Here is a 12,301-nt window from a genome sequence, read left to right as displayed (position 1 = left end):
ATGAGGCAGAAGCAGCCAGAAAGCATTTCTCAGAGGAAGAGGTCTCTGTAGTCCTGAGGATATACAGGACTGGCCTGCTCACAGAACTACATGGAAGCATAGACGCACTGCTTGCCCTCTCCTCAGAAAGGCACTGACGGAGACTCATGGTGCCAACAAGTGTTCCCCAGCAGGAATTCTGATATATATTTTTTTACTTTTACCCCTTTTTCACCCTAATTCCATGGTATCCAATTGGTAGTTACAGTCTTGTCTCATTGCTGCAACTCCCGTACGGACTCGGGAGAGGCGAAGGTCGAGAGCCGTGCGTCCTCCAAAACACAACCCAGCCAAGCCGCACTGCTTCTTGACTCAATGCTCGCTTAACCAGGAAGCCAGCCGCACCAATGTATCGGAAGAAACACCCTGTACACCTGGCGATCGTGTCAGCGTGCATTGCGCCCGGCCCGCCACAGGAGTCGCTAGAGAGCAATGGGACAAGAACATCCCTGCCGGCCAAACCCTCCCATAACCCGGACGACGATTAGCCAATTGTGCACCGCCCCATGGGTCTCGCGAACCAGGATCTCTAGTGGCACAGATAGCACTGTGATGCAGTGCCTTAGACCACTGCACCACTCGAGAGGCTCTTATTTAAAAAAAATTGTAACGCTGATCAACCTGTTTGGGATAGGGGGCAGCATTTTCACGTTCGGATGAAAAGCGTGCCCAGAGTAAACTTCCTGCTATATGCATATTATTAGTAGTATTGGATAGAAAACACTCTGAAGTTTCTAAAACTGTTTGAATGATGTCTGTGAGTATAACAGAACTCACATGGCAGGTGAAAACCTGAGAAAAATCCAACCAGGAAGTGGGAAATCTGAGGTTTGTAGTTTTTCAACTCATTGCCTATCGAATATACAGTGTCTATGGGGACATATTGCACTTTCTAAGGCTTCCACTAGATGTCAACAGTCTTTAGAACCTTGTTTGATTCTTCTACTGTGAAGGAGGGGGGAATGGGAGCTGAATGAGTCAGGGGTCTGGCAGAATGGCATGAGCTGGTCACGCGCGCTCACGTAAGAGCGACCTGTGTTCCATTGCAATTCTAAAGACAAAGAAATTCTGAACTTTCGCCTGGACTTGCCCGCACCTCGTGAGTTTGGATTGTGAACTGAACGCGCTAACAAAAGGAGGTATTTGGTCATAAATGATGGACTTTATCGAACAAATCAAACATTTATTGTGGAACTGGGATTCCTGGGAGTGCATTCTGATGAAGATCATCAAAGGTAAGTGAATATTTATAACGCTATTTCTGACTTCTGTTGACTCCACAATATGGCAGGTATCTGCATTGCTTGTTTTTGTCTGAGTGCCGTACTCAGATTATTGCATGGTTTGCTTTTTCCGTAAAGCTTTTTTGAAATCTGACACAGCGGTTGCATTAAGGAGAAGTTTATCTATAATTCTGTGCATAATACTTGTATCTTTTGTCAAAGTTTATTTTGAGTATTTCTGTAAATTGATGTGGCTCTCTGAAAATTCGCCGGATGTTTTCGAGGCACAACATTACTGACCATAAAGCGCCAATGTAAACTGAGATTTTTGGATATAAATATGAACCTTATCGAACAAAACATACATGTATTGTGTAACATGAAGTCTTATGAGTGTCATCTGATGAAGATCATCAAAGGTTAGTGATTCATTTTATCTCTATTTCTGCTTTTTGTGACTCCTTTCTTTGGCTGGAAAATGGCTCTGTGTGTTTTTGTGACTAGGCTCTGACCTAACATAATCATATGGTGTGCTTTTGCTGTAAAGTATTTTTGAAATCGGACACGATGGGTAGATTAACAAGAAGTTAAGCTTTAATTTGGTTTATTGCACTTGTGAATGTATGAAAGTTACATATTTCAAAAAAATATTTTTGAATTTCGCGCGCTGCCTTTTCAGCGGAATGTTGTCGAGCGAACTAGCCATAAGAAGTTTTAACTTTGTTTGTCCATAGATGTTTTCGAGTCCGAAAATGACCAAAAACAGCTTCTGGACATCAGAACAGCGATAACTCGAATTGGATGAAAATGCCCCTAATCCCCAGAACTCGAAAGAGGAAGCAGAGAAAGAGAGGCAGGCAAGGCAATACTTACATAAGTATTCACACCCTTGAGTCAATCATTTGTAGAAGCACCTTTGGCAGTGATTACAGCTGCAAGTCTTTCTGGGTAAGTCTCTAAGAGCTTTCCACACCTGGATTGTGCAACATTTGTCCATTTTTTTTTTTTAATTATTCAAGTTCTGTCAAATTGGTTATTGATCATTGCTAAATAACAATTTTCAGGTCTTGCCATAGATTATCAAGTAGATTTAAGTCAAAACTGTGACTCGGCCACTCAGGAACATTCACTCTCTTCTTGGTAAACAACTCCAGCGTTGACTTGGCCTTGTGTTTTAGGTTATTGTCCTGCTTAAAGGTAAATTCATCTCCCAGTGTCTGGTGGAAAGCAGACTGAACCAAGTTTTCCTCTAGGATTTTGCCTGTGCTTAGCTTCATTCTGTTTTTGTGTTCTTAAACTCCCCAGTCCTTAACGATTACAAGCATACCCATAACATGATGCAGCCACCACTATGCTTGAAAATATGGAGAGTGGTACTCAGTAATGTGTTGTATTGGATTTGCCCCAAACATAACGTTTTGTATTCAGGACAAAAAGTGAAATGCTTTGCCAAATGTGTTTGTTTAAAGTATTACTTTAGTGCCTTGCTCCAAATAGGATGCATGTTTTGGAATATTTTCATTCTGTAGAGGCCTCCTTCTTTTGACTCTGTCAATTAGAGTAGTATTGTTGTCACACCTGCTCCCGCTTCCCCTCCCTTGCACTCGAGGGCAACAGGCTACCCTTCTTTACATGCACCTGTCACCATCATTACGCGCAGCAGTGCTCATTGGACTCACCTGGACTCCTTCACTTTGTTGATTAACCTGTTGAGGACAGAGGGCGCTGTTTTCACTTTGGGGGAAAATCGTGCCCAATTTAAACGGCCTCGTACTCAATTCTTGCTCGTACAATATGCATATTATTATTACTATTGGATAGAAAACACTCTCTAGTTTCTAAAACCGTTTGAATTATATCTGTGAGTAAAACAGAACTCCTTTTGCAGCAAACTTCCTGACAGGAAGTGGAAAATCTGAAATCGATACACTGTTCTAGGGCCTGCCTATTAATGTCCTTGATATTTATTAGAATACATGCACTTCATACGTCTTCCACTAGATGTCGACAGGCAGTGAGAGAAGAAATGGAGTGTGTAACTTGATCTGGGGTCGAATAATAGCTCTCGGCATGACGTGTCACCAGTTTCCTGTTTTCTGGAGAGCGCGTGAAGGGACCTGGATTTGCCTTCTGATAAGCTGTCGTTATGGACGACTAATATCTCCGGCTTTGATTTTATTTGATACATGTGACAATATCATCGTAAAGTATGTTTTTTCAATAGTTTTATTAGATTATTGAAATTTATTCGGGACGTTAGGCGTGTTGCGTTGTGTGCCTTTGTTCAGGAAGGAGAGCTTAGCGCCACTTTGCTAGCTTTCCGTGCTAATTGACTGGAGAAGAGGACATTCTAAATCCAAACAACGATTGTTCCCGACAAAGGACCCCTTGTACAACATTCTGATGAAAGATCATCAAAAGTAGGACCCATTTTATGATGCTATTTCATATATCTGTCGAACATGTGAAATAGTCGTTTGCGCCCAGAGTTTGGGCACTCTCTCGCTATACCTAAGCTGGATGTCGTAATGAAGTTATTTTTAGAATTCTAACACGGCGATTGCATTAAGAACTAGTGTATCTATCATTTCCTATACAACATGTATTTTCTAGTAACGTTTATGAATAGTTATTTGGTCAGAATAGTTGGAGTGTCATAAAAATATCCGCACATTCTGGGAAAAAGATGCTACGTTAGCACAATGTATAACCACTGATTTCAGCTCTAAATATGCACATTTTCGAACAAAACATAAGTGTATGTATAACCTGATGTTATAGGACTGTCATCTGATGAAGGTTTATGAAGGTTAGTGAAAATTAATATCTTTTGCTGGTTTATTCCCTATCGCTAACGTGCCTATTGCTATCGCTAACGTGCCTTGATGAATGAATGCGGTAGTGTGGTAGGCTATTGTAGTAAGCTAATATAATGCTATATTGTGTTTTCGCTGTAAAACACTTAAAAAATCGGAAATATTGGCTGGATTCACAAGATGTTTGTCTTTCATTTGCTGTACACCATCGATTTTTCAGAAATGTTTTATGATGAGTATTTAGGTATTTGACGTTGGTGTCTGTAATTACTCTGGCTGCTTCGGTTCTATTTCTGACGGTAGCTGTGATGGTAGCTGCAATGTAAAACTGATTTATACCTCAAATATGCACATTTTTCGAACAAAACATAGATTTATTGTATAACATGTTATAAGACTGTCATCTGATGAAGTTGTTTCTTGGTTAGTTTGGTTGGTTCTTGGTTAGTTAGGTTGGCTTTGTGCATGCTACCTGTGCTGTGAAAAATGTCTGTCCTTTTTTGTATTTGGTGGTGAGCTAACATAAATATATGTGGTGTTTTCGCTGTAAAACATTTTAAAAATCGGACATGTTGACTGGATTCACAAGATGTGTATCTTTCATTTGCTGTATTGGACTTGTTAATGTGTGAAAGTTAAATATTTCTAAAAAATATCTTTTGAATTTCGCGCTCTGCCTTTTCAGTGGAATGTGGGAGGAGTTCCGCTAGCGGAACGCCGGAGCCAGACAGGTTAACCCCTGTATATCTGTTTGTTCCTCGGTGGTGTTCCCTGTGTCCGCATTAATTGTTGTTATGTGTTCCTGTCCAGACGCTGTTCCTGTTCCGTTTCAAGTCCGTCAGCTATTAAACCTTCACTCCCTGTACCTGCTTCTCATCTCCTGCGTCGATCCTTACAATTGTGGAGTAACTACAATGTTGTCAATCCATCCTCACTTTTCTCCTTTCACAGACATTCAACTCTGTAACTGTTTTAAAGTCACAATTGGCTTCATGGTGAAATCCCTGAGCGGTTTCCTTCCTCTCCGGCAACTGAGTTAGGAAGGACACTTGTATCTTTGTAGTGACTAGGTGTATTGATACACCATCCAAAGTGTAATTGATAACTTCACCAAGCTCAAAAGGATATTCAATATGTGCTTTTTAACTTTTAACCATCTACCAATAGGTGCCCCACTTTGCGAGGCATTAGAAAACCTCCCTGGTCTTTGTGATTTAATCTGTGTTTGAAATTCACTGATCGACTTACATTTAATTGTATATGTGCGGTACAGAGATGAGTTAGTCATTCAAACCCTAATATTGCACATAGAGTGAGCACATGCAAGTTTTGTGACTTGTTAAGCTAATTTTTACTCCTGAACTTATTTAGGCTTGCCATAACAAAGGGGTAGAATACTTATTGACTCAAGACATTTCAGCTTGTTACGCTCATCGTTTGAATGAGGAGACTAAGGTGCAGCGTGGTAGGCAAACATCTTACTTTTATTAAAATAAACACAGAAAAACAATAAAATACAAAACGAACATAAAGTTCTGCATGCTACACAGCAACTTTACAAAATCAAGATCCCACAAACTAAGGTGGAAAAAAGGCTGCCTAAGTATGATCCCCAATCAGAGACAACGATAGACAGCTGCCTCTGATTGGGAACCATACCAGGCCAACATAGAAATACAACATAGATTGCCCACCCTAGTCACACCCTGACCTAACCAAATAGAGAATAAAAAGGCTCTCTAAGGTCAGGGCGTGACACAGCTTCTCATTTCTAATTAGTTTGTAACAAAAAATCGAAACATAACTCCCCTTTGACATTATCGGGTATTGTGTGTATGCCAGTGATAATTTTTTAAAATATTTAATACATTTTAAATTCAGGCTGTAACACCATGAATGTGGAAAAAGTCAAGGGGTATGAATATTTTCGGGCACTGTACAGGCACTGTACATCTCGCTGGTTTTCTATGCATTGTCAAGACCAGACGGCAGACTCGGGTGAGACAAAGTGAGGGGGGGGGGGGGGGGGGGGGGTCTCTTTGTTAACAACAGCTGGTGCGCAACCTCTAATGTTAAGGAAGTCTCAAGTACTCCACCACTACCACATATTTACAGTACTAAATCCATGTGTATGTATAGTGCATATGTTATTGTGGGTGTGTGTGTGTGTATGCATGTGTCTGTGCCAATGTTTATGTTGCTTCACAGTCCCTGCTGTTCCATAAGGTGTTTTTCATTTGTTTTTTAAATCAAATTTTACTGCTTGCGTCAGTTACTTGATGTGGAATAGAGTTCCATGTAGTCATGGCTCTATGTAGTACTGTGCGCCTCCCATAGTCTGTTCTGGACTTTGGGACTGTGATGAGAACTCTTGTGGCATGTCTTGTGGGGTATGCATAGGTGTCCGAGCATACCCAGCAGCAGACTATGATCGATAATATCTAACAAGACTTCAGTGCAGGTCTCTGACCTCCTGCCTATAGGCTGGAGGTCTCTGACTTCCTCTCTATAAGCTGTCTCATCGTTATCGGTAATCAGGCCTACACTGTTATGTCATCAGCAAACTTAATGATGGTGTTGGAGTCGTGTTTGGCCACACAGTTGTGGGTGAACAGGGAGTACAGGAGGGGACTAAGCACGCACCCCTGAGGGGCCCCAGTGTTGAGGATCAGCGTGGCAGATTTGTTGTTGTCTACCCTTACCACCTGGGGGCGGCCCATCAGGAAGTCCAGGGCACAGGGACAATGGTGGTTTGCTTGAAACACATAGGTATTACAAACTCGGTCAGGGAGAGGTTGAAAATGTCAGTGAAGACACTTGCCAGTTGGTCCGCGCATTTTTTAAGTACACATCCTTGGAATCCGTCTGGCCCCGCGGCTTTGTGAATATTGACCTGTTTAAAGGTCTTGCTCACATCGGCTACCGACAGCGTTATCACACAGGCGGCCTGAACAGCTGGTGCTCTCATGCATGCTGGTTGGGATATGTCGATGTCGTCGATGTACTTATTGATGAATCCGATGACTGAGGTGGTATACTCCTCAATGCCATTGGATGAATCACAGAGCATATTCCAGTGTGTGCTAGCAAAACAGTCCCGTAGTGTAGCATCCGCATCATCTGACCACTTCCGTATTGAGCGAGTCACTAGTACCTCCTGCTTTAGTTGTTGCTTGTAAGCAGGAATCAGGAGGATAGAATTATGGTCAGATTTTCCAAATGGAGCGTGAGGGAGAGCTTTGTATGCATCTCTGTGTGTGGAGTAAAGGTGGTCTAGAGTTTTTTTTCCTGTGGTTGCATATGTGACATGCTGGTAGAAACGAGGTAAAACAGATTTAAGTTTGTCAGCATTAAAGTCTCCGGCCACTAGGAGCGCCACTTCTGGATGAGCATTTTCTTGTTTTCTTATCCTGTTGCTAGTCCCTTTTCCCCTACCTCTATGTACATATCTAGGTCAATTCCCTTGTACCCCTGCACATCTGTCACGTTCTGACCATAGTTCTTGTGTGTTTTGCTTGTTTTAGTGTTGGTCAGGACATGAGCTGGGTGGGCATTCTATGTTGTGTGTCTAGTTTGTCTGTTTCTATGTTTGGCCTAATATGGTTCTCAATCAGAGGCAGGTGTTTTGTGTTGTCTCTGATTGGGAATCATATGTAGGTGGCTTGTTTTGTGTTGGGGTTTGTGGGTGGTTGTTTCCTGTCTCTGTGTTTTCTCTGCACCAGCTAGGACTGTATCGGTTTGCCACATTTTGTTATTTTGTAATTGTTAAGTGTTCACTGTTTATTCAGTATTAAATATGTTGAGCACCAACTACGCTGCGTCTTTGTCCGATCCCTGTTACACCCTCTCTTCTCATGAAAAGAGGGAAGGCTGCCGTTACAACATCGACTCGGTACTGGTACCCCATGTATATGGCCAAGTTATCGTTATGCATTGTGTATTTATTATTCATGTTATTCTCAAAATTGAAATTATATTATTTTTCCATTTCTCTCTGCATTGCTGGGAAGGGCCCGTAAGTAAGCATTTCACTGTTATTCTACACCTGTTGTTTACGAAGCATGTGACAAACATTTGATTTGATTTAACACTAATCCAGACGCTTATAACAAGTCCCGCTACGCCCTCCGACGAGCCATCAAACAGGCAAAGTGTCAATACAGGACTAAGATCGAATCCTACTACGCTGGTTCTGACGCTCAACGGATGTGGCAGGGCTTGCAAACTTTCATGGAGAAACCCAGCTGCGATCTGCCTAGCTACGCGAGCCTACCATCCGAGCTAAATGCCTTCTATGCTCACTTCGAGGTAAGCAACACTGAACCATGTATGAAAGCACCAGCTGTTCCGGACGACTGTGTGATCTCGCTCTCCGTTGCCGATGTAAGTAAGACCTATAAACAGGTAAACATTCACAAGGCCGCGGGGCCAGACGGAATACCAGGATGCGTACTCAGAGCTTGTGCTGACCAGCTGGCAAGTGTCTTCACTGACATTTTCAATCTATTCCTGACCCGGTCTGTAATACCAAATTGTTTCAAGCAGACCACCATAGTGCTCCAGAAAATGACGCATAGTGCCTAAATGACTATCGCTCCATAGCACTCACATTTATAGCGATGAAATGTTTTGAAAGACTGTTCATGGCTCATATCAACACCATCGTCCCAGACACCCTGGAGCCACTCCAATTCTCATACCCCAACAGAGCCACAGATGACGGGTCGAGAGCTTCAATTCCTCTGTGTCCACATCACTAAGGAATTAACATGGTACACACACACACACACAGTTTTGAAGAGGGCATGAGAGCGCCTCTTCCCCCTTGGGAGGCTGAAAAGATTTGGTATGTGCTCTAAGATTCTCAAAAAATTTCTACAGCTGCACCAATGAGCACATCTTGACCGGTTGCATCACCGCTTGGTATGGGACCTGCAAGGCACCAACCGCAAGGCGCTACAGATGGTGGTGAGTATGGCCCAGTACGTCACTGGGGCCGGGCTCCCTGACATCCAGGACCTCTATACCAGAGGGTGTCAGAGGAAGTCTCAATTTTATTTGAAAGAGCCACCCAAGGCACAGACTGTTTTCTCTGTTACCGCACGGCAGAAACCAACAGGACCCTGAACAGCTTCTACCGCCAAGCGATAAGACTGCTAAACAAGACTGCTAAATAGCTAATCAAATGGCTACCTAGACTACCTGCATTGACAATTTTTTGCATTAATTCTCTTGCACTGACTATGCACACACACACACACACACACACACACACACACACACACACACACACACACACACACACACACACACACACACACACACACACACACACACACACACACACACACACACAGTTGCCTAGTCACTTTACCCATACCTAAATGTACATAGCCACCTCAATTACCTCGTTTCTTTGCACATCGACTCGGTCCAGGTACTCCCTGTATATAGCCATGTTATTACCTCGTTCCCCTGCACATCAGTCCAGGTACTCCCTGTATATAGCCATGTTATTACCTCGTTCCCCTGCACATCAGTCCAGGTACTCCCTGTATATAGCCATGTTATTACCTCGTTCCCCTGCACATCAGTCCAGGTACTCCCTGTATATAGCCATGTTATTACCTCGTTCCCCTGCACATCAGTACAGGTACTCCCTGTATATAGCCATGTTATTACTTCGTTCCCCTGCACATCAGTCCAGGTACTCCCTGTATATAGCCATGTTATTTTTTTTACTTGTCATTGCTACTCACTCTGTATTTATTCCTTATGTCACTATTTCTGTTCTTTTACGAAGCATGTGACAAATACCATTTGATTTGATTTGAATGGTGTGCTAATGGCTTAAGGGTAACATCAGCTTTGAGGGGCATTCTCCATAGCAATTATTGTGAGTCTCCCTTACTGAATCTCACAATGCCACACGTCCAAGTTTTGTACTCACTCAACATGAGGAAGCTAGTCAAGGTTAAACTTGAATGTACTCAAACTACTTCTTTCAAATCTTCTAAAAGTTGAGGTCACTATACCACCAATGAAGTTCCCAGCACTGCCTTACATGATTTTTTTTGCATAGTGAATTATTCCACGTCGTATGGTTTAAAAAGATACCAACTTTAAAGTATTGAGCTAATCAAATGTGATGACGTGTGCTTCCTTAACCCATCTGTGAAGACATGTCTTGAATGCCTTGTGTCAACTGCTCATTAGCGCAATTGTGGCAAAGTACATTTATACATAAACAAATTATGCTATTCGTGGTTCTTCGTAATTACGAATTCACAGGTAACTTACAAAATAATGTAAACACTTGAGTAAATTAGGGATACAAAGTATACTGAAAGCAATTGCTTCCACACAGGTGTGGTTCCTGAGTTAATTAAGCAATAAAAAATAAAAATACGTTTTATTTAACCCCTATTTTACAAGGTAAGTTAACTGAGAACACATTCTCATTTACAGCAACGACCTGGGGAATAGTTACAGAGGAGAGGAGGTGGGATGAATGAGTCAATTAATATTAACATCCCGTCATCTATAAAAATGCTGGGCAGGCAAAATAAAATTGTGATTATTTTGGCTACCATGGCTATGCCCCATAGGAAGACAATAATCCACAGGGAACAAGTGATCATTAAAATGGTTTGATGAGCATGAAAACTATGTTAGCCATATGCCATGGTCGTCTCAGTCACCAGATCTCAATCCAAGTGAAAATTTATGGGAGATTCTGGAATGGTGCCTGAGACAGATTTTTCCACCACCATCAACCAAACACCAAATTATGGAATTTCTTGTGGAAGAATGGTGTCGCATCCCTCCAATAGAGTTCCAGATATTGCAAAATTCAGGGAAATTTCCAGAAATCCTGGTTGGAGGCTCCCGGATATCCTGCTTATTCCCTCATGATTCCGGGACCCTCCAACCGGGATTTTGGGAAAACCAGTGAATTTATCGAAAGTTCCAGGAATTTTGCAACCCTAGTCCAGACACTAGTTCTGGCTTGTTCTGGTCCGATGCCCTATTAAGACACTTTATGTTGGTGTTTCATTTATTTTGGCAGTTACCTGTAGATTTGTACACTACCGTTCAAAAGTTTTGGGTCACTTAGAAATGTCCTTGTTTTTTAAAGAAAAGCACATTTTTTGTCCATTAAAATAACATAAAATTGATCAGAAATACAGTGTAGACATTGTTAATGTTGTAAATGACTATTGTAGATGCTGGCCTTCCAGACAGAGTTCCTCTGTCCAGTGTCTGTGTTCTTTTGCCCAGCTTAATCTTTTCTTTCTTTTGGCCAGTCTGAGTTATGGCTTTTTCTTTGCAACTCTGCCTAGAAGGCCAGCATCCCGGAGTTGCCTCTTCACTGTTAATGTTGAGACTGTTTTTTTGCGGGTACTATTTAATGAAGCTGCCAGTTGAATACTTGTGAGGCATCTGTTTCTCCAACTAGACACTCTAATGTACTTGTCGTCTTGCGCAGTTGTGCACCGGGGCCTCCCATTCCTCTTTCTATTCTGGTTAGGGCCAGTTTGCGCTGTTCTGTGAATGGAGTAGTACACAGCGTTGTACGAGATCTTCAGATTCTTGGCAATTTCTCGCATGGAATAGCCTTCATTTCTCAGAACAAGAATACACTGACGAGTTTCAGAAGAGTTATTTGTTTCTGTCCCTTTTGAGCCTGTAATTGAACCCACAAATGCTGATGCTCCAGATACTCAACTAGTCTAAAGAAGGGCAGTTTTATTGCTTCTTTAGTCAGAACAAAAGTTTTCAGCTGTGTTAACATAATTGCAAAAGGTTTTTCTAATGATCAATTAGCCTTTTAAAATGATAAACTTGGATTAGCTAACACAACGTGCCAATGGAACAGAGGAGGGATGGTTGCTGATAATGGGCCTCTGTACGCCTATGTAGATATTCCATAAAAAATCTGACGTTTCCAGCTAAAATAGTCATTTACAATATTAACAATGTCTACACTGTATTTCGGATACATTTTAATGTTTTTTTATCAGACAAAAAAAATTTGCTTTTCTTTTAAAAACAAGGACATTTCTAAGTGACCCCAAACTTTTGAAAGGTAGTGTATGTCTCCATGTGAAATGTCCGTGTGAAAACCAAGATAAAGTCTCCGGTCAATCAGACCTACAGTCTACCAAGGAAACAGAAAACGGTGCAGCCACATCCCCTATAACCTAACGAGCGACTGGCCTT

At 41.9% G+C, this 12,301-nt stretch overlaps 1 protein-coding gene across 2 annotated transcripts in view; it reads right to left on the bottom strand.

The window, feature by feature from the left end:
• LOC120056421 (teneurin-2-like) overlaps positions 1-12,301 on the bottom strand; it is a 375,571-nt gene that overhangs the window by 328,024 nt on the left and 35,246 nt on the right. Inside the window, exon 2 of one of the 2 annotated variants that reach the window (XM_039004578.1) lies at positions 5,014-5,020. The exons of the other annotated variant lie outside the window; for it this stretch is intronic. Within the exon in view, the coding sequence (XP_038860506.1) occupies positions 5,014-5,020 (7 nt within the window). The remainder of the gene's footprint in view (positions 1-5,013; positions 5,021-12,301) is intronic. 2 annotated transcript variants of the gene reach the window in all.

This window comes from Salvelinus namaycush, chromosome 12 (genome assembly GCF_016432855.1).
Source record: "Salvelinus namaycush isolate Seneca chromosome 12, SaNama_1.0, whole genome shotgun sequence".
NCBI classification, from domain to species: domain Eukaryota; kingdom Metazoa; phylum Chordata; class Actinopteri; order Salmoniformes; family Salmonidae; genus Salvelinus; species Salvelinus namaycush.
Note: the sequence above shows the minus strand (reverse complement) of the source record. Positions and strands in the feature narration are given on the sequence as shown.